General features: G+C 46.9%; 2 protein-coding genes across 3 annotated transcripts; both read right to left on the bottom strand.

Annotated features, from left to right (window-relative positions):
- Positions 1 to 1535: 1535 nt before the first annotated feature.
- ZPR1 (ZPR1 zinc finger) lies at positions 1536 to 10461 on the bottom strand. Its single transcript, XM_060604811.3, has 14 exons — positions 9918 to 10461; positions 9580 to 9741; positions 9105 to 9195; positions 8658 to 8728; positions 7844 to 7930; positions 7578 to 7700; positions 6925 to 6972; positions 6694 to 6760; positions 6207 to 6277; positions 5385 to 5474; positions 4791 to 4901; positions 4061 to 4147; positions 2901 to 2966; positions 1536 to 2123 (listed from the first exon to the last, which is right to left on the bottom strand). The coding sequence occupies exons 1-14, from the start codon at positions 10086 to 10088 to the stop codon at positions 1989 to 1991; spliced, it is 1380 nt and encodes a 459-aa protein (XP_060460794.2). The 5' UTR covers positions 10089 to 10461; the 3' UTR covers positions 1536 to 1988.
- Positions 10462 to 11398: 937 nt separating this feature from the next.
- Positions 11399 to 14524, bottom strand: APOA5 (apolipoprotein A5). 2 transcript variants are annotated; one of them, XM_060604812.3, is made up of 4 exons: positions 14473 to 14524; positions 13886 to 13937; positions 13661 to 13772; positions 11399 to 13122 (listed from the first exon to the last, which is right to left on the bottom strand). In XM_060604812.3, exons 2-4 carry the CDS (start codon positions 13932 to 13934, stop codon positions 12171 to 12173), a joined length of 1113 nt encoding a protein of 370 aa, XP_060460795.3. In that variant the 5' UTR covers positions 13935 to 13937; positions 14473 to 14524; the 3' UTR covers positions 11399 to 12170. The 2 variants fall into 2 exon arrangements, with proteins under 2 accessions (XP_060460795.3, XP_060460796.3); XM_060604813.3 differs by lacking the exon at positions 14473 to 14524 and adding an exon at positions 14289 to 14462.
- Between the last annotated feature and the right edge of the window lie 8031 nt (positions 14525 to 22555).

Here is a 22555-nt window from a genome sequence, read left to right as displayed (position 1 = left end):
CGAGGCCACCACCACGACCCGAACAAGATCTCTGCCCAAGGCAACTTCAGAAGCACCAGTGTCAAGGACAGGGGCCCTGGAGGGGCAGAGTATGGAGCCGGGGCTCCGTTGACTTCCTAGCTGTAGGACCTTGGGCAAGTCATTTAACAAAATGGGGAGAATGGCACCTAACTGCATGGTTGGGAGGAACGAGATACTATTACTGCGTGAAGTGCTGAGAAAAGTGTCTAGCGCACAGTACACATTACCAGTTATTTGTATTAGCATAGGTTTAGGTGGGAGGGGTTTAGCTCTAATAGGTTTAGCTCTAATAGGCTTCTAAGAACGATTCAAGAGAGGAAGTCAGGAATTCCAAACCCAGTGTAATTACTATGAAAAAACATGGTTTCCAACCCGTGAACTTCCCCGTGTTTGGTATCATAGGTGGCCCCTAACTGTCGCTTGCCTAGAATCTTTGCAATGAACAGGACTTGTTTCTACTTTCAGCATAGCAAACCAGGGAAGCTAGAGAGGTTGAATTCTAATTCTCAAGTATGTTTCACAAATGAGAAAACAGAAGCCTGGTGAGGTTAAGGAAGTTGCCCTAACTTCACACAGCCAAAACATGACCCTTGGGAAGAGAGGCTAGGAAAGTGAGGTGCAAGAGGTAAATCCAAAGTTTTTGAAATAAAATATTAGCTCGTGTATTTTCCTTATCTCGTAAGTTTTTGTCAATCTGTGACAGTATATTAGTCAAGAAGGCTTGTTATACTTTGTAAGTAGTCAGAATTCAGGCTACATGTTCCAAAAATACTTACATGTATTAAAATAGGTGCATGCATAAACTTTTAGCCACTGGCTTATCCCGAGAGGTCCAGTTCAGGCCCAGGAAGGAAGGCAGACTATGTCTCTGAGGGCTTGTGGGAGGGGGATACTGGACTGATCTAGGGCTTCATTAGCTGGAGGGCCCCATGGGTCCCCCTCCAGACACAGCCCTGTGCTGGCTTCTAGTCCACTTCGGTGGATCTAACTGAACAGCAGAGCCCTGCCTCTGCCCTGCTGTCAGCAGGCATCTGAATGCTTCCTCCTTCTGCTCCAACAAGCATTACCAGTATCACCCTCTCCACCCCATCAACCCATCTCCTGCCCATGTCTCCAGTTCTAGCACTCCCTTCCTACTCACTTTGGCCTGCCAAGTCCCAAGCTCAGACCCCAACCCTATCGACCCCAAAGGGCAGTTGAGCAGGATTAAATTTATGCCCAGTGGCACTGTGTGAGCTCTGCCCTCTAGTTTATTAGCTGCATCTGGTAAAGCAAATGCAGGAATTATGGACTTGACCTCAAAAGTCCACTTTAAGCCCCATGGCTGGAGGGCTTTATTTTGTTCAGTTCTGTGGTATGCCTGGCCCAAAGGAAGCACTCAAACATCTACTGAAGGAATGAATGAAATGTCAGCTCCAATCCCCAAACTGGCTACCCTGGGGAAAAATTTTCCTCAGGAAATTGAATTCTACCAGCATAGTATCAAACAAGGACAGAGTGAATTCAGAGGCCAATCCTGCTGGAAAGCCATCATTTTAATGAGAACTTCTCCTGTGCTGACTCCCTCCCCTCAGAAGACTCTTTTCCTGCTGAAAGCCAGTATTTTCTATTCCCCGACCAACTCCCAAACTCCAGATATTGCTGTCTTCCATCTGCAGAGTTCCAACCCTAGCAAGAGCATTATGTGGAGGGAGGGTAAAGACTCGACAGGAAAAAAAGCGATGATGACATGCCCCATGGTTCATTTCTGGGTTTCTTCCCAGGCCAATTCAAAACCTCCAAAATACGGTCCAACAGGCTTGCACTTCTGTGACAAACTGTTCACCCACATCTCTGACTCAGACCAGGTGTCCTCCCCCCAACATGGGCAAGGCCTGGTGGGGAGGACACCCCCAGCCTTTCCCAATACTAATAAACAGCCCCTTGGTCTGAGCAGCACTGGAGGCGGGCTCGGGAACCATCCACTACTACCGCTGTGGGGCCAGGCCTGTCTCATAGCCCTCTGTCTTCATGTCGTTGAGCCCTAGCTCCTCGTTTTGGTCAAACGTGCGCTTATAATGCTCCACCTTCATCTCAGGATCATCTTCAGGTGCATACACGTTCTGCAAGGTCAAGGACAGACAATCAGCGCCTGTGCCACCCAGCTATCTGCCCCCTCACCCCACCAGGTGGCTTCCAACTCCCGCCTTCCCAAAAACTTAATGAGTGTTTTTATTCTAAAGGCCTCCAATTCCCCATAGCTAGTCTCAACTAGCGAGCAGCAACAGAACCCAACACAGTCCCAAGAATGGGACCCTCCAGCCCTAGGCAGAATTAGGTAACAGTCTGTCTAAAAAACTTTCTATCTGCACCTTCTTATGAAGAGTATAGCAACAGTCTTAACCATAGAGAGACCTTAAACAGTTCTGCCTGACCAACAAAAACTGCTCAATAAATGTTACAGTTATTATAAATCACCAGAATATCTCTCCAGTCAGTTTAAAGCCTCTCCGGTGTCCTATTTCAGCCTCTGGAGAAGGCACCATTTCTCCTCACTCCACAATTAGATTTGTGCAAAATCTAATTCCATTAGATTAGCAGCAAAATGACAACTCCATTGCTAGGGACAAGAGCTAAACTAGAGAAAGAAGGAGCCTAGGAGCAGCTTCCCCCCCCCCCCCCCCCCGCGTCCCTCTTGACACACACTTACAGTCTCTCCTGCCTGCCCCCACTTCCTTAGGTCTCAAATTCTAAGAGGTCTCAAATTCTAATATATAAGAGGTTCCTTGATAAAAAGCAGTTCATTTAGAATCACGTCTCCAGCTTCTGGAGAAATAATACATATTCAAGGAAGGTCAGAAAATAGTTCTCTGTTAACTATCAGGGAAGGTCGACCGTACCTGCAAGTAGCTGTTTCCTGCTGGATCATTCATAATAAAGTGGGCCTTCACGTTACCCTCAAGGATCTAAACGAAAGAGAATACAGCACATAAACTTTACATCCCTCCTAGTAAGAAGGGGCTGGTCTACCAGACAAGAACTAACCCAATTTACTGGGTTTGGCAGAATCCCCAAAAGTTTTAGAAATGCTGAAATGAGGTACCTCTCAAAGTGGAGCGGAGAAGACCTAAAATAAAGGCTGTATGAAAGTTACTTAAGAAGCAATGTGACACCCTGGATCTCATCTCCCATTCCACATAGGTCCCTTCTCCCTCCACCCCATCAGAAAACTGCAGGATTCACACGATGGCCCAGGGGGCGCCGGCCTAGTTGAAGGATGGAGGGACAGGAAGCAAGACCGGGAGGTTAGGAACATGCTGTTATTAGAAACAGACGTACATACCCAGCCCTCTTCCCACACTCAGCTCTCAGAACACCGCCAGCCAAGTTGTCCTCCTCGGGCCAGGAAATGGAATACCCACTGATGGGGTGAGAAGCCCAAGAGGGAAAACCTCATGACACTGGCACTGGGGTTTTATAGCTCAACAAAGGGCTAAGCTAACTCCCCCTACAAGGAGCCCCATGTGAGTGAGATTCACCTCCACGCTGGTGTTTCAGCCCTCTGCTTTTAAGTTGACAAGGACTATCAGCTACCCGAGCAAAGCCCCAACCTTTGAAAGACAGAAAGTTAAATGGAAAAAAAAAAAAAAAAAAAAAACTTAAAAGGAAATGGAAACTATGCAAGGAAAATAAAACATCAAAAAAATACAACCAACATCAACATTCTCATGAGAAAAAAAACACTACATCCTTAAAACAACAGGATGCTACTTGGAAAAGGGAGGAGGGAGAGTATTCCAAAACCCGAAAAAAAAAAACAAAAAAACAACTCTTGGAAAAGTAGTATAAATGAAAAACATGAAAAACCCAACTACAGCTACTAAAGCGCTCCAACAAAACAAGGGAGAAAACCAAGAAAGAAGAGGACACGGCCTATCGGAAACCAGGAGAATCCCCAACAAGTTGGTTAGATGTTTAGAAGGTGGCAGGACAGGGTATGCGGCCTCTTGCCCACTGGCACCCCAGGACCACACGCACCGAAGGGCCAGAATCAACTCACCTGGTCTAACTTCTGGCTGAACTCCCGCAGTTTCTCCATCTGGTCAGGATTGGAACTGTCACCCAGTGTGAAGGGGTTCTTGGTCACCTGCAATAATCGGCATCCAAACTGCTAGAATACCAGGTTTGACCATTAAGCTCGTGGGGAATGGCAGGACGGGGCCCAGTCGGGGAAGCCTACGTTTCCACACCACCATCCTGACCTAGGCGGCCACTGCTAAGAATACAGAGATTAACCTGCCAAGATGACAACTGGCAATATGAAGCACAAACTATAAAATGTCCTGACGGCACAAACTCTCGTTCCAGTTTGAAAAAGAAATGCAAAGTATAATTTATAAAGACAAAATGCCTGACGACTGAGAATCAGGTAAGTGAAATGACTCAAGAGAATAAATATATGGGCTAAATCAACACACATGCCTATACATGTTGGGGAGTTTCAGGTTCTGGAAGGACCCTCCTCCCCGCATTTTATAGTGAAATGAGTGACTTACCCAAAACTACAAAATACCTACATTGTTCCAGAGGTAAGCCTGAGAGTTTCCATTCAGAATTTCCCGTCAACTTATCTTCACAACCCAAACTAATATTTAAGTCTCTCAAAATCAGCTTTAAGGCAAAGACACCCCCAGTTAAGAGCTCCAAAAACCAGGGCGTGTGAAGCCTTCTAGCCCCCTCCTCACAGCCACACTGCTGAAGCGGCCTTGCGCTATACTCAGGCAACTCACCAGTTCCCGGATGTCTTTCAGTAGCCCCTCCAGTGTGGTGAACTTGCCCCCGAGGACGGCCATTCCCAGTTCAAATTCCAGCTCTGGGATTTCCACACTACACGTCTCAGACTGGGAGATGAGAGTCAAATTAGGCTTGAGAACAGAAGCCTCTTAGAAAAAGCTAACCAGAGTCCTCCTGCCAAATTAATACTGCCAGTGACAGTCTGGGGAAAAACCTGCCCCGTTCTCTCCGACTCTCCAGTTAAAGCCAGGCTCATGCCTCTCCGTGTAAACCACAGAAATGGAACCACCCTAATAAAGTGACATTCTGAGTCATGGCTCCAAGTTGCCAAGTATCCTGTCATTAAAGACCAGAGACAAGAGCCCTTACAGACACTGGAGGCATAAAGCTGCCAAGTCATCAGAGAGAGTTTATGGGTCACCTTCTGAATCTGTACTTCCTAGCATGGATTAACTCTACTCAGGGATCCTGAAACCCAGGGAAGTTAGGTGGTACCACACGATCCCAGGATGTAATTTTAAAAAGACAATTTCCCCTAGATAGAGACAGCTATGCGAGGCAGACAGACACTTTTCCAAGCAGGATGTTACCTTGAGCACGTCTCTGGTCAAATCTGAGGGATGTGTGATGTGGAAGGTGATCCTGGTGCCCAAGGGTTCTACTGCACCTCCAGATTTCACCTGCACAGACAACAGCGGTCAGGAACAGCAGCAGAGAAGATGGGATCCTCCCCTGGGGCCTGGGAGACCTCAGAAGGGCGGGGGGGGTTTAGACCTCCAATCAGGCCCACTAACAGCTACCAAGGACAGAGCCTTGTAAACTAGCAGGGGTGGCAGTCACCCAAACTGAAGCCACCAAGAGCCGGCCAGGAGCCTGCCAAAACTTACCCCAAATTGCCACCAAACTCTAAATTTGCCTTTGAAAAAAAACTGACTCTTCAGGTTGAAAGGGACTTTCAACTGCATGTAACATGTGGATGCACCTTACAATATTCTGGGTTCAGAATTTAAATAGCTTTAAAAACAGTAAGAATTTAACCAGCTTATGCTTGGGTACACTCAGGGAAAGGTAATGTACAACCCTCCAAGGCAGGCAATTCTGTTTTCAGAAAGAGCTAGAAAGTTTTTTATTATTGAGTCAAAATCTGTTTCCCTGCACTTCCAATCCTTTAAGAGGTGGGTCAAAAAAAGGGTCTCTCAAAAAAAAAAAAAAAAAAGAGCGAGCACACCTCTCTCTTCCATATAACCAATCTTTAATGTCTTAAATGAGTTACAGTATCTCTAACTTTTTTTCTTAATTCCCAGTTCCTTCAAGGACTCCTCACCCTGCCTTAAATCCAAGAGAAAGACCCAACTTCCTCCCACTTCATCCCAAAGCAGATTCAGGACAGATCAAAGTTAAACAGGGGTTACCTCATTGGTCCGATGGCCACAGCTGTCACAATTGGTAGCCATGATGATAACCTCCTTAAAGTGGGGGATTTCTGGAAGATGGGAGTTAAGGAAGTCTGCTTCCAGGATAGCAAGAGCACCTTCTGGGGAAGAACAAATCCAAACCTTCAACACAGTTGCTAGTCCTAGGACTGTAGGAAATAGGTCACAAGCAGTAGCCTAACTCAGACAGTTCTACAGAAGAAGGCAACATTGCAACCCACGGCAATCCTTGTTCACAGATAATTGAAGACAGGACTCAGGTCAAACACAGGACCCTAAAAACCATGGCCTCATTCTCTCTTTGAACCCAAAAGCCACGGTGCACAGTCTCATCAAAGGCAACACCTTCCTCATCGCTTGGAATAAAACACATGCTTTCCCTGAAGGGAGGACTCCTCCCCAGCCTGCATACGCTCTTCGTGCCCGAGTCACAGGAGGAGCAGCCCAACTGCCTGACAAAAGATACGAACTAGTTTCATGTTGGTCTGAGCTGGAGCATTGCATTCTGGACAGTTTGTGTTGAACTGCAGCACCTGCAACACAACATGGGGACGGAGGGTGAGCCCAGCTCCGGCTAAAACCACGCAGTAGGTGAACGAGCACGCAGTCACCGCCTGCGTTGGTGGTGAGGGACTGAGCAGCACCAGTCTCCGCCCACAGCTGTGCTCCCTCCTCCGCAGCAGCCCATGGCACTCACTTCGTTTCTGAGATCTTCCTCTTCTGGCTTCTCCTCTGGTGCCTCAGCCTAGCGTAGCAGAGATACAAATCACATGCTGGCACATACACCCCAGCGTCCCAACACCCTGCCTCGGAGTGAGAGAAAATATTCTGGCCTGTGTAGGTCAGCTGGCCATATGCGTTTAACAGAGAAACCAGGAAGCAAAGCCCCAGTCCACGGAAGAACAGAGCTTAAGATAGGATCACAGTCACCAGCAACCTTTGTTGTACAGTTTATCCTAAGTCTTTTTAAAAAAAATTTTTTTTTTTTGCATTTATTTATTTTTGAGAGACAGAGAGAGATAAGAACACAAGTGGGGAAGGGCAGGGAGAGAGGGAGACACAGAATCCAAAGCAGGCTCCAGGCTCTGAGCTGTCAGCACAGAGCCTGATGCGGGGCTCGAACTCATGAATTTGGAGATCATGACCTGAGCCGAAGTCGGACGCTTAACCGACTGAGCCACCCAAGCACCCCTAGTTTATCCTAAGTCTTGACATGAGCTAAGAGACACACAGACATGCGGAGATAGGGTACGCAGGGCAGCAATGACAAAGGAAGATTCCACTGATTCCAAGCAATCCAGAGAGCAAGATAATGCCAGAGCATTCTGCCGGCTTCTTCCTTCTACTTACCTGGAGCCCCAGCATCTCTTCCTGTTGTACAGTCCGGTTATAGTGTGTGATCACCAGGGCATGATCTTTCTGGGGAGCATGTGGGTTTTCCACAAAGCTGTTTCCTGAGGGATCATCAATGATCTGATGGAGGGAGTCATTACAACAAGAAATTACATATGCTATTCCACCTACCATCAGACCTCTCCGGCACCAGTGGAACAATCCCAGTCTTAAGGGTCTCTCGTCCCCTAAATCTAGGGAACCCAGAGTTCCTCAGTACTCACCAGAGTGAAAGGAGAGGCCACTCGCTTTAGCTCTTTCAGTCTGACAATGAACTCATCAATTCTTTCAGCTACGGCTTCTTCGTTTGCCTGACATGAACAGATGGTAAAAAGCACTGGCCCTGCTGACAGACCCCACTCCCTGTCAATCCCACACCACCTCCATCAGGAAGTCACCACCTGTCTTAACAGAGAGACTCAGACTTCACAAGAAGATACAGCATGTAAGTTTGGTTGTGCCAAACAAGATCCAATTTCTCACTCATTCAACCATGTATAGAGCCCAGGCTCTCACGCCAGTTTAGAAATACAACAGTAAATAAACCAGAGTCCTCTCACGGGGCTCCTCAGCCAGTTAGGAAGACACATGACTAAATATGCAATTATATTACTTCCTTTACAATAAATATAAGGTACGGTGGAACGCTCAGGAAGTAGAGATGAACCCAAGGGGATTAGGAAAGGCTCTTCAGAGGTAGTATCATCCTACCTGTCTGAGATGAGGTCTGAATCTACACTGGGAAAAGGGAAGTAGAAAAGATAGTAGATGCAAAATCGACAACATCCCGGCAGCTACAGCATCACCATGTGCTTCCCCCAAAAGTTCTCCAACATTTAATCAGAGACAGTTCAGCTACATGGGAAGCTGAACACTCTGCTTGGATACATAAATATACGTATACACACACACACACACATATATATATACGTATACGCATATATACATATATATACGTACATACGTATGTATGTACGTATATATATGTATATATGTCGTTATTGCTTGAGTTGCTGCAATCAGAAAGCCCCAGCTTACCCTTCGTGTGGGCTGATCCTGCTCCAAGCCAGAGATAGCACGGCTGATCAACCCTTCAACGGTGGTCAGGGCTAGTGAATAAGAAAAAAAGACAAGAGAGTCTTGACTATGCTATCAAATGCCTGTATGACTCTGAGCAATTCACTTGAACTCTCTGGGCTTTGATTTCAACTGTAAGATGAGGAGGCCTGGAACAAGGTTCTATTCATTTGTAACAACAGTGACGCTAACATTCTGTAATATGCACATTACAGTCTATCACACTCTACTGTCTCAAGCTGTTTTATCTTAGCTTTCAGTTTATGTTGAACCAATGAAGACCACAGCAATACCACACCCAAACCCATACACTAGCCACCAGGCCCAGCACTAGGGTTCTTGCAAGAAAGCAAGATTGTAGCCAGGCATGAACAATGAACAATCCAACCACCCTGATCTTATACCTACCTCCCTTCTGAGTGAAGGCAGGAATTTCAAAATCCAGCTCCGGGATGCTTGTGGTGGCAGAGTCCGTTTTCACCACTTCTCTGTTCATGTCCTGGGCAGAAAAATTTTCAGTCCAGAGAGGTCAACAGTACAGCTTCTCGGGAAGTACCCAGCAGTTTCTTCCTCTGTCCATAGCAGGGGTCCGGACGACTCCCACCAAATAGGCCATGCATGAGCCCAGCTGCCCAAATGCTGAGAATACTATTCATAACAACTACTACTCACTTCATTCCCTCTGACAAAATAAAATGACAAAGCACTTTCACAAGCCTTATCTGAACATCTGACAGCACCAACATCATTTTACAAAGGAGGAAACTCAGGCTTGGGCACCTAGAGGTATTCATTCGCGGCCGCGCCGCCTAGACCAGAGCTGTGACTCCAGTCCCCAAGCCCTCTCTTGGACACTAGGCTACCTGCTCTAGGCTCCTCTCACCTCCTGAGTCCTGACGGTCAAAGCGTAGCGCACTCCCTGATCCTGGATCCTGCCTGCCGAGTGGATCTCCGTGTTGTTCCAGCCACAGTGCTCACAGGAAAAGGAGCTCACGATTATTTCTCTGAAGAAGGGGACCTTGGTGAGCAGGAGGCGCGTCGTGCCCTGAGAAAGCAGAAAGCAGCTAGAAAGAACCAACGAAGCTCCAGTTCCCCGTCTAGCGACCCGCGGGCGTGCCTCGCCTCCGGGTCTCCAACTGGGCCTACCTGGGTCGCCGACCCCACCGCCCTTCCCCGCTTCAGCTCAACCTCCCGCCGCCCGGGGCCGCGCCCCCGCCTCACGTTGCGGTAACAGTTCATGCACAGCGACTCGATCTCAGTGGGCTGCTGCTCCTCATCCTCGGCGCTGATGGGCCGGAACAAGTGCTCGGGGGCTGGAGCCTGGGCCGGGGCGGGTGAGGGGGCTGCAGTAGCCGCCGCGGCCCCAAGCTCGACAGCCCCGCTAGCCGCCATCGCCACCACGCGCAGCTCACGCCCCCACTTCCGCCTTCCGCTCTTTTCGTGGCCCCACCCCCTTCCGTCACTTCCGCTAGCTGTCAACCCGTCTTTTCTTAAAGAGGCCGCAGATTTGGGACCCTAGGGAACAGTGTCTGGCAAGGTTTCCTCACTGCTGGGATTCTATGGTCCAGACTTCCAAAGCCAGCCGGATTCAGGCTTTGCCTCCACCTCAGTTCAGGCGTTGCTTCCCCGCAGGACGTCCTCTCAGACCCAGGGCACTGTTTGGCTCCTTCGCAATAGCTCCATCCTACAGGGTTCTAACTATTGTCCGTAAATACAAGAGCCTTGATGGCAAGAGGCTTGGCTTGTCCCTCCGTACCCACAAGGAGGTGCGGTCCAACCTGGGCTCTGGCTCCACTCCATTGTTGGGCCAGACATTTGCTTTGGCTATAGATCCCCCTCCCTCAGTCCCTCAATCCCTCTCTCCCTTTCTGTTCTCACTCCCGATTTCTGTCCTTATAAACACCTGCCCAAATTCCAACCTCAAATACACAGCCCTCATTTTTACTCCCGCCCCCTCATCCCCAACACATCAAACCCCGGCTGACTCACCCCTCCTAGTTTCCTAATTAACAACAAAAACAACTCTTTTTTTGGTAAACTTTCCTTTCTGGTATCTCCTCTCCCTGGGCACCTCTCCTCCAGTTCTGTTGCTAAATCTAGGGTGTCAGGGAAGAGGTCCAGCCTGTGGGTATGATTAGGCCAAATTCATATGGGGTACTGAGAACCCTGTGCCAGGCAGGCTGCATGGGGAGGAAAAGGTGTTGGACAGGACATTTCCAAAGGTGCCAGAAGGGGAGTATTTACCCTTTCCTCTTCCCCCCACTTCACCCATCCCTAATTTCAAGTTCCCAGAAGGATCTACGAGGACATTTGTTGTCCCTGAGTGAGTGTGTACATGGGGAACAGGGGCTTAAGATTTGGAAGTCCCAAGAAAAGGGTCCATCATAAAAAAGCCATTCAAATCTGGAACAGCAGAAGCAAGGGAGACAGGCCATCTCGGGAGCCTGCAATTCATGCACACTATCCTGTGATAAGGTTGGCGAACAATGCAGGTGCAGAGGAAGGGTCTGTAACCCAGGCCGACACCCAGGCATGACAGACAGCAGTCATCTAAGGCAGGGCCTAGCTAAAGCCAGAACCCTCTGACAGACCTGGACTGGGAGGGGGTCCATGAGACAGAGCATTGAGGGACTGGCATGAGTGATGGGTGCGAGGCCACTGCTTTCAGACACAGCCCAAGTAAGAGTCACACCAGACAAATATGCATCCACCATACATCTCTATTTCATTTGAATCAAAAGTCTAGGCTTCAGCCTGGGAGTCAGAAGTGAGGGGCCCCAGATGGAGAGGACACAGAGTAGGCTTCCCTGTGGGTTAAAGAAGCCCACAGAGTCTGGAGGGTTTGGTCAGCTGTTTCCATGTAGAGCTATATAAGGAAATACAGGCTCTGCTCCCTCTCATCACAGCCCCCAGCACCTGTACCCACCGGCATCAGAGCCAGCAGGGGTATAGACACACCTTCATATGCTCTTACATATTTTTCTCCCTTTTCCCTTTCCATTCCCCAACAGAAGCTGTCATGGCAGCCCTGGCGAGAAAAGAGCTCCTCTCTGTAGACCAACTGTAGCGGCGGCCACCAGGCGGCCAGAAGTGATCGGAGTCAAGTCCCAGGAAGAAGAGGCACAGGCTTCCGGCACCATGGCAACAGGCTTGCACAAAATTACCTGCACACAGAATGCCTCTCTCCCTCCCCACTCCCACCATCCTGGAATGGAGCAACTTATGAGGATTCCCAACTGAACACGGGAAGCTGGGTTTGCAAAGCCTGGTGAGTATAATGCATCCGGATGGGGGAATCGCCAAGAGGCTGAATATTCCAGGAACAACAGTCCCTTTGGAGGCCACGCCTATCCTGTGCAGGGCCCTCCACCCTCTGCCCAACAGGCCACTGTCAAGGACTGAGCCACACCTGGTGGGGGCTCAGATCCTGAGCTCTGACAAGAAGCCTGGAAGTGGGCCTGGACAAGTAGACAATCAGGGCTCCTCTTGATGGCCGAGACCATGGTCGTGAAGGCTGTAGTTGATGTCTTCCCACAGGTCTTCGAGACGGGCCTGCAGCTTGCTCAGGGCCTTGCCACTGTCCGCTTGGAGAAACTCTGGGGTGAAGGCACTGTGACCTGGAGGGGGCGGCGCCAGCTGCAGCTGGACCTCCTCGGTCTCCCGGTCAATGGCACGGGTGAAGGCGGCGATCTGCAGGAAGGTGTCGTGGCGGAAGGCCTGGAGTCGCTGACGCACCTCCTGGGACAGCACCTGGGGGTCCCGGCTGGTCCCTTCAACCGCGCCATCAGCGCGGGCGCCGGCAAAGGCGCTGAGCTCTTCCCGCAGCTGGTCCAGGTTCTGCCGGATGCGCGCGTGCAGCGCCTTGGCCTTGAGCGTGAGTTTGCGCGAGAGCGTCTGCACGCAGCGGCTGAGGCGCGCGGGACTGGCGACGGCGTGCGGGGCCACGCTGCGGTGCAGCTCCTGCACGTGGCGCCCGATGCCGCTCACCAGGCGCTGGGCGTAGGGGTGGAAGAGCGCCTGGACGCGGCCCGTGTGGTGCGCCACGAGGTTCTGCAGCTCCCGCAGCAGGCCCCGCGCCTCGTCCACGCCGCCCAGCAGCTGGGCCTTGGCGCCCTCTCCGACCACGCGCAACTGTTCCTGCAGCTCCTGTACGCGCAGCGCCACCTGCTCCATCAGCTCCGCGGTGTAGGGCTTCAGCTGCCGCCGCAAGCCCTCCAGGTTCCAGCCCACTTGCTCGTGCGCCTCTGCCATGTAGGGCTCCAGGCGCGCCCTCACCTCCACCAGCTCCTCCTGCAGCTGCCGCCGCATGTCCGCCGGGTCCTGGGGGAGCGCAGGAGGCTCCCTCGCCTGCCCACTGAGAGGGCCCAGCTTTTCCAGGAACTTGTCTATATTGCTGAGGTCTTGCTCAAGGCTGTCTTTCAGGCTCCTGGGGAAGGGGACAGACACGCAAGTCGTCAGACTTCTAGCCCCATCATCGCCTTTACTGCGGACACATCACTCACTGATCATCTGCGGAAACCGAGGATGCAGGGCGGTGGCTCTAGTCCTACCTGCGGGCCAACCACACAACCCCTCGCACGGAAGTACGAACACACACGGCGCGTGCACATCCAGACCAAAACTGCGCCCGGAAACACAGAGGCACCCGGACTCTCGCGTATTCCTTTCATTCTGGGAACACGGCCTGGGGGGGGGGGGGGGCGGGGGAGGGCTATTTGCAGCTCCCGGGTCCCACCCCTCAGCGGACAGGGGCAGCAGCCATCAGTGAGAGCAAGGCGGACGTGGGGGCGCTGCTGCTGGCAGAGGGGGCTGCACAACCCAGGAAGTCTGGAGGGGATAAAACTAGCACAATTCGGTTCCTCTGGGCCAGTGAGGACTAAGGAGGTTGAGGAATCAGAGGCGGCACACCACAGCTCAGCTGTCTCCTCCCTGCACCCACACCCCTTGTCCTACTAGCCACTCACGTGGGTTCCCATGCCAGCTTCTGCCGCTGGACCTGCTCGGCCTTGCCTTTGTCCCCGCTGCTCTGGCTGAAGTAGTCCCAGAAGCCTTTCTGTGTCTGGGCACTTGCAAGCGCTGTGGACAGGGATGTGGTAGTTAGGGGCTGTGTTTCCTTCCCCAGGGTGGATGGGGGACCATCAGTCCAGCCTCCACCCACCGCTCGGCGTCGAAGTCGGGCCGAGACCCACCTGGGAGCAGAGCCAAAGCCCAGGTCAGAAGTGCAGTCATGCTGGCCATTATCTACTCAGAAGGAGGATGAAACGAGGCCTGGTTAGGATGAAGAAGCCAAGGAAGGGACATCTCCCAGATTTGCACCAGGGACCCTGCTCCAGGGGCAACCTGCCCCATCTGTTAACCCTTCCCTGGGGTGTGTGGAGCACAAGGCTGTTGGGGCTGACGAGGGCTGATCTAGGTGAGCATGGCTGGGAGAGGAAAGGGGGGTTTGGGGAGGAGGACTTCTTTATCACCTGGGCCACACAGCATGGAGTGTGGAGCTCTAACTGCTTTGTAAAGCCCCACCGCCACCCCCCAAGCCCCCAGGAGAAGCCCCTTCAGCCACTTCTGCCACCACCCACCCCCTTGCTCACCCACCTTCCTGCCTCCCACCGTATGGTACACCTTATGGAGTACCCCACGGGGGAAGAAGCAATCCTGCCAGAGTGCTCCGAGAGGATGCCCTTGGTCCTTACTTTCTGCCCCCAGCTCTCTGCTGAGACCCCTGCAGTCCCCTCCCTTGGGACTCTGACCCACATCCCTCCACCCAGCCTCTGCTCACCTGCTCGGTTCTGGGCACAGAGAGCAGACATTCAGCTTTATACTCCAGGGGCCTGGGCCTCTGGCAACAGTTGCCCTGAGTAAATACCACGTGGAGGTTCAAAGAAGGATGACCTCAGCTGCCTCCCAGCACTCACCTCCTGCCCTTCCCTGGCACCCAGAGGGTTAATGAGTGCCCTGGTATCAGGGGGGCTCTCCAGGAGAAGAGTGAGGAGTGAGGCCGAACTCCTCACCCAGTTCCCCCCAAGCCCTGTGACCTTCAACCGTCCCACTGACCAGCCAGCTGGCCCACCAACAGAGAAGAGCCTCTCTGCTAAGGGCCCTGCTCTTACTCAACTGCCCGAGGCCCTGTGCCCCAGCTAGACGGGGACGATGTCCAGGGGCCCGGCAGAACCTGAGCAGCTCTGGCCGGCTCCATCACTGGCTACTCAGGCAGCCTGGCGAGAGCCAGATTTATAGAGTTAAGGACACTCCCATCCTCCATGAAATAATCCTGGAACTGCTGGGAAGTCAGATGTGACAGGGGGAAGATGAGATGGTTAGAGGCACCTGGGTCCAAAGAATTAGAGCAAGAGGATTCTTCCCACAGGAATACTCCACCCACAGGGCTTCGGAGGAGGGGAAGCCAGAGAGCCCAGACCTTTGTCCAACGTCACTCCCACTCCATAGACTTAGCCACACATTCCTGAACTCCTGATTTTTTTATCCTAAATGTACCTTGAATCGGCCCCCTCTCCTCCATTTCTACTACCAGTCACATCACAGCCCCTCTTGCCTCTCACCTCCATCACATCCATAGCCTCAGACAAGTCTCTCTGCCAAAGTCCTGCCTACTCAGTGTATTCTCTGCTGTGGCTCATCCCAACCCACTCTGGTCTCATCTCCTACCACACAACACCCTTGGCATTCTCCAAGCACACGGTCTGTTTCAGGACCCTCAGCCTTCATACATGCTGTTCCCTCAGTTTGAAATTTCCTATCCCTTGGTGAACTTATGTTCTCTCTCTCTCTCTCTCTCTCTCTCTCTCTCTCTCTTTTTTTTTTTTCCAGACTTAGTTTGTATGAGTTAGGATTAGTTAGAATTACAATCCCACTTTTGGGTATACACCCAAAAGAGTTGAAAGCAGGAATTAGAGCAGATATCTGTATGCCCATGTTCATAGCAGCATTATTCACAACAGTCAAAAGGTGGAAACAGCCCCAACTGTCCATTGGCAGATCAGTGGATATGCAAAACGTGGTATAGATACACAATGGAGCATTATGTAGCCTTAAAAGGGAAGGAAATTCTGATATATGTTATAACATGGATGAATCTTGATGACATTACGCTAAGTGTAATAAACGAGACACAAAAGGACAAATCTTGTATGCGTCCACTTAAATGGAGTACTTAAAATAGGCAGAGGCTGAAAGTAGATTAGAGGTGACCAGGGGCTGGGAGAGGGAGGACAAAGAGATAAATTGTTTAACGGCATAGAGCTTCTGTTTGGGAAGATGCCAAAGTTACTGGTGGTCGTTGCACAACAATGTGAATGTACTTAATACCATTGAATAGTTGTGCACTTAAAAATGATAACTTTCAGGGTGGCTGGCTGGCTCAGTCGGTTAAGCATCTGACTCTTGCTTTTGGCTCAGTTCATGAGCTCATGGCCATGGGATGGAGCCCTGTGTAGGGTTCTGTGCTGAGCGTGGAGCCTGCTTAGGATTCTCTCTCCCTCTCTCTGCCCTTCCCCATTCTCAAAAATAAATGAACATTTTTTTAATGATGATTTTCATGTTATGCATATCTTCCCATATATTTTTTGAAAAAGCATTTTCGTACTCTATTGGTTTTCGGAGAGGCTATGATATAAAACATAGCTGCACTATAGTTTCTGTTTGCAAGTTAGTATCATCACCACCCCTTCCAAGGTCTTGTCCGTAATGCAGAAGAGACACCTGGAACCATATTTCCCAGAATCCCCTTTCTCCCATAGGCCTAGGTTAGAGTCAGTGTGAGAGGCAAGAGGAGAGACTGTTACTCTTCACTGGTAGTTGCAGGAAGATGCATAGGCAGACAGACGGGTCTTAAAACAGCTTCGGGATGACCTTGTTAAGAAGCACACCCATTGGTTTCACAGACTAAGACAATTAGGTGAGCTTCTCGTTTGTAGCTACTAACAGGTGAACTTTTTTGAGCGTCTCTCCTTCAAGCACAAGCTGAGACGGTCACTCCTCCAGCACTTCCAACAGCTTTATCAACCTTTAATTCTCTGTATGAAAGCCTTTCATACTTGAAATACATAGAGTGGCTTCTGTTTTTTTCTGACTGAATCTACATTAATACAATAGGTGGATACAAGACACACTCGTGCTTCCCTATTTGCTACCATCGTATGGTTTTAGTTTCTGTAACATTTGGGTTGGTTGGCGGTCTTTGCACATGTGTATGTGTTACAAGCTTTGTGTGTGGAACCATTTGAAATAATGGTAGACAGCAAACATCTCCTAAGAATAAAGACAATTCTTTTTTTTTTTTAAAAGAAGTTATCCTTATTTTTAAAATTTTTTAACGTTTATTTTTGAGAGAGAGTGACAGAACGCGAGCAGGGGAGGGCAGAGAGAGAGGGAGACATAGAATCCAAAGCAGGTTCCAGGCTCTGAGCTGTCAGCACCGAGCCCAACGTGGGGCTCGAACTCATGAACCACCGCGAGATCATGACCTGAGTCAAAGTCAGAGGCTTAACTGACTGAACCACCCAGGCGCCCCAAGAATAAAGACAATTTTACATAAATACTATTATCACACCATGACAGTTAACATTCTTTAGTGTCACCTAACATAAACTGAATATTCAAATTTTCCCAATTCTCCCAAAATGCCATTTGTATCTATTTTTTCCTTCTTTATTTTTCTTTTTGAATTCAGGATCCAGCACACCATATCAGATTGTCATGCCCCTATGGTCTTTTTTCATTTAGAACAGTACTCCCTAACCCTTGACATTCACTTCTTTCAAAGAGTCCAGGGGAGATGTCTTATTAAATGTTCTGGATTTGACTGACTGTTTCCTTATCATTACATTCAGGTTAAACATTTTTTGTTTTGCATCTTTGGATGTGAAAACAAGTTTCCTACAAGCCCTTTCTTACAGAAGAAATCAGCTACTACATGTAGATGGGATGATATAATCTTTTTTAAAAATTACGGTTTTTGCTGTCCTCAGATAATTGATTCAAGCAAGGATCATCAATGACTGGTAAAACCATAAGGTGAAAAATTATTGGGCAAAGGGATGCTCACATGCCTTCAAAGTATCACCCCACAGATGGATGACTCACCAATTACTAAGATGTGCTTTTACAATGAAGAAATCTGGTGGATCATTTTAACCAAGTGATCAAACTTGGCGTCACCAAATAGCGGGAAAACCTAACATTTTGTACCCCCAGATGTGGTGAAATGAGAAGGGCCCAGCTATGAAATATTTTAAACCAGATAATTTCCACATGAACTTGTTTGCATTTCCTTTTTCTTCATGTTTCTTTGTTGCTTAGTATCTGATGTTCTCAGCTGAATTTTTAGAAGAGAATTACCCATTTGGTTTTTTTTTTTTTTAATCCAGGAATTGCCAACATAATCTGGGTATCAAGTAAAAATAATTTTAAAATGTGTATTTGTAAAGATTAAAAGGTACCTTATTCTTTAATGTTCTGTATTAGCAGTTTTGCTATGAACACATGAAATACACAGGTATATGGATTTCAAATAAAATCTCAACATGCACCAAATGAGAAGATTTCTTAGGCAGTCTTCCTCATGTGACCTGTCATTTAAAGGGACATTAGTGACTCCTTACTCTAAATACAGAATTTCCAGACTTATGGAGTTACCTCTTAATAAACGCATCCCAAACTGAAAATGGTTGTGGTAAGTCAAACTTGCTGCAAACTGTCCTCCTTCAGTCTTGTCTTCCAATAACTCAGGTGTAAACTGAGATAAAGCAGTTGTTACTCAGTGTGACCGCAGTTCCCAGGTTCCGTCTCAGAACACACCAGGGACGGGGGTAAAACAGAGTAAGCATTCATGATGGATCCATTTTATGTGGTTTATAGTGCTCTCACCAGGCCTAAATGGAAGTCTGTTTAAAAAACAATAGCAAATATATACCTCACATGCACTAAAAAAAAAACCCAAAAGGTATTTAACATGGCATTGAAATAGCCAAGCATGTTTAGTAGTGACCTGTGCAATCTTTTTTTTCTTTGTCTTGAAAGATGTATTTGCATTATTTGTCAAAAAGAAAAGTAATTAAATGGGCCATCTAGAAGTGGAAAAATATAGTCATTAAAATGAAAAGAAAATCATGTGTCTACAGTTGGAGAAAGAATGAGTAAACTAGAAGGCTGACGTGAGAAAAATCACCCAGAAAGAACCATAAAGAGAAGGAAAATATGAAATGGAAGGTAAGAGACATGGAAGACAGAATGAGAAGGTCCAATACATGCCTACCAGGATTTCTGCAATGACAATAGAGAGACTTTGGTAGAGGCAACATTCCAAAAAAGACAGCTGAGAAATTTTCAAAATTGAAGAAAGATATGACCTGAATTCTCAGCTGCAGGAAGCATCCTTGAGTCTTGAGTAGGATAAATGAAAACAAAATCCAGACCAAAGCACATTGTCATGAGTGTGAAGAACATCAAAGACCAAGTAGCTTAAAATCAACCAAAGAGAAAGGACTACAAATGAAAATGGCCAAACCGACAGCTGATCTGTGAGTAATACATCTTCAAAAAAACCAAAGGTATATTAATGGCCAACCAAGAATTATACTCAAGTGAACTATTATTATTTAAATGTAACAAGTTAACTTCCGAGAAGAGCCTAGAGCATTGATCACTCACAAATCCTCACTAAAAATGAAAGAAAACTCAGAGAGGAGTGGGGGTACAAATAGAAACAGAGGAAGGAACGAAATTACTAAATGTTTAGGTAAATTGAAAATGTGTTCGTGATTTTAAATGACTTTCTATAAATGTGTGTTATCTATTTAAACATACATACACTTAAAATTACTTCTTTGCAACTAAAATTTGGTCCAGTATTGGCAACTTCATACAGTCCAAACTAACATAAAATACCTTTAAATGTAGTTTAGTCTTATTCCCTGCTGTGTTTCCGGTGCTTAGAACATCGCTTGTCACATGGCAGGGGGCCTCAATAAATATGTATTGCTGAAGGGATTACTTTGGAGGAAGTGATATAAACAATGAGGATCTCAAATATCAGACCAAAGTAGCCTAGAAAATCGGAAAGCAGAGACCAAAGTTAAAGCATTCTACAGTCTTTGCATTATTCAGCAAGAAGATAGGGATATTGATTATCTTTTAGACTTTGTTAGGTCAAGCAGGAATATTAAAATTTTAAGGATAACCCATTAAAAGAATACAAAGGATGTATAGCTTTCAAACTAGTATATGGGAATGAGACTAAAGAACATCAGATTGACTTTTAGTAAAGGATGGTGGATTGATTGCATGCATTAGCCTGCAGTCTTTTCTTGAAATCCCAATAAAGCCGCATTATAGGGCACTTTAAAAAATGCATAAATTCACAAAGAGAATAGGAGACAGGATATTTTGGAAGTTGGAAAGCTTCCATGTGCTCAAATGGGCATCTTTTTAGATACACCTAAAAAGATGAGTTTTACAGCAGCATTGGAGAAACCCAAGAAACCCCCTGATTTGTACCACTGAATGCCCCGAAAGTTCAGACATAAGAGGTGATAGGTCTTTCTAGAAACATGGATGACAATGGAGCTAAAGATATGGCAAGTGGCTGCAAGTCTGTCTGAAAAGCAGATGTCCTCCCCAACTTCACTCAGCTGGATTACTGACCTTCCCCCAAAGCAGCAGGAAACCAGATGTTTATTCCCAGAGAGGGTAAGAGGGGTCTCTGGCCTGGAGAAAACAAGGTTATTGGGGCCAGCATTATTATACCCCAAAAAAAGAGGATTTAAGTAAAACTTTATATACTAAATTATGAAATGCCTCCCTTCACATCACCTTTCTCTTTGGCCAAAATGTTGGTCAGTTAGACCTTACCCTCCAGGAAGGAGACTAGAACATTCTCCTGAGAAATATGACTACACCAAGAAAATAGGCAAAAAGAAACACTTTGGGGGGTTCTTTGTGGTTCAAGACGGTCCATCCTAATGTGACTCATGGATGCACGGATTCATATCACCTTCATTTTTTTTCTTCTATTTTACTATGAAAATTTTCAACCATACAGAAGAGTTGAAAGTACAGTGACCATCCTTAAACTCACCACCTAGGTGAGTTTATTAATTGTATATTAATAATATAGTAATTAATATTTTGCTATGTTTGCTTCCTCTCTCTATATGTATGTATTTCATATGTATGCTTGATTTCTGCTCCCTAGCCTGCTTCCCTATATTCCAAATTTACACAACTGGGTAAGAATCTGGGGGTAAATTACTGAAACGTATAGAAAATCAAATAAACCACAACAAAAGACAATTATTAACTGCAAGTAGAAAAAAAGTACTGGAAAAATTACCATTATAAACCACATATGAATAGCATATACATAATCATGATAATATAAATACTGGCTATGATATTGTAGTTTGAATAAGACCTATGATATAATAGAGGCAACTGGGTTGATCAGTGGGTTAAGTATCTGACTCTTGATCTCAGCTCAGGTTTTGATCTCAGCTCAGGTCTTGATCTCAGGGTCGTGAGTTTAAGTCCTGCCCAGTGTGGAACCTACTTAAAAAAAAAAAAAAAAAAAAAAAAAAAAAAGACCTATGATATAATAAATTGGAAGGCAGGGAGAGGAATTGGTGTGTGTGTGTGTGTGTTGTTTGTAAGGTGTGTATATGTGAAAGAGAACCCCATTTTCTTTGGCCATAGTGGACAATCATAAGCCTAAAGATAAGATACACCTAAAACTGGAAAATCAGAGAGTAATAACACAGAATTTGCTAAGATCCCAAAGAGGTTTTTGCGAAGTGGAAAACGGGGATGAGCTTCAGGATTTTTTACTTTCTTATCCCAACTTGGAGCATTGTTTGATTCTTTAAACTGTGTAGTTTGATAAAATAAAAACTAAATTTAAAAGTGCATACGATTATTTTTTAAAGGAGCATAACAAAACCAGTAGAAGTGCGAGCAGAAAGATAAAAGGTGCAAAAAAAAAAAAAAACCCATGGTAAATAGAAGATACAAAATAATATGATAGAAACAAATCAGTAATCACAATAGAAGGGGATAGATTAAACCAGTCCATAGAGTATCAGCTCTGGAACTACATTGTGTGGGTAACAATGCTGATATGGATTAGCTCTGTGACCTTAGGCAAATTACTTAACTTCTCTGTGCTTCAGTTTCCTTATTAGCAAACTGGGAATAATTATAGTACTTCCCACATAGGTTCTGTGAGAAATAAGCACTTTAATATATTAACAAATGAAATAAAAATACTGAGAGCAAAGCTTGGCACATAGTAAGTGCTGCATAAGAGTTTACTCTTGTTATTGGTAACAATTAGATTTATAAAAATTAGATGTTAAAAAATTCCAGTCATTTACTACTTAAAGGGGCATAATGAAACTATAACATCAAAGAAAAGCTAAAAATATGGCAGAGGAGAGGGACTTTAAAAAGACATACGAGACAATGGGGCGCCTGGGTTGCTCAGTCAGTTGAGCATCCTGCTTCGGCTCAGGTCATGATCTCGCAGTTCGTAGGTTCGAGCCCCACGTCGGGTTCTGTGCCTGAAGCCTGCTTCAGATTCTGTCTCCCTCTGTCTCTGCCCCTCTCCGCTCATGCTCTGTCTCTGTTGCTCAACAATAAATAAATGTTAAAAAAAAATTTTTTTAAAGACATACCAGACAAAAATAATGAAAAGAATGAATATATAACAATATAATATCAGAACATGTAAGCTTGGGGACAAAGAGGATTAACAGAAGGAAAAAATGTATCAAGGATAAAACATTTACCAGGACCATAAAACTTAACATCATACCCTCAAAAAACATAAACCAAAACACTGCCGAGGCTCA

This window comes from Panthera onca, chromosome D1 (assembly GCF_046562875.1).
Source record: "Panthera onca isolate mPanOnc1 chromosome D1, mPanOnc1 haplotype 2, whole genome shotgun sequence".
Lineage (NCBI taxonomy): Eukaryota > Metazoa > Chordata > Mammalia > Carnivora > Felidae > Panthera > Panthera onca.
This window is presented reverse-complemented; position numbering and strand designations above follow the sequence as displayed.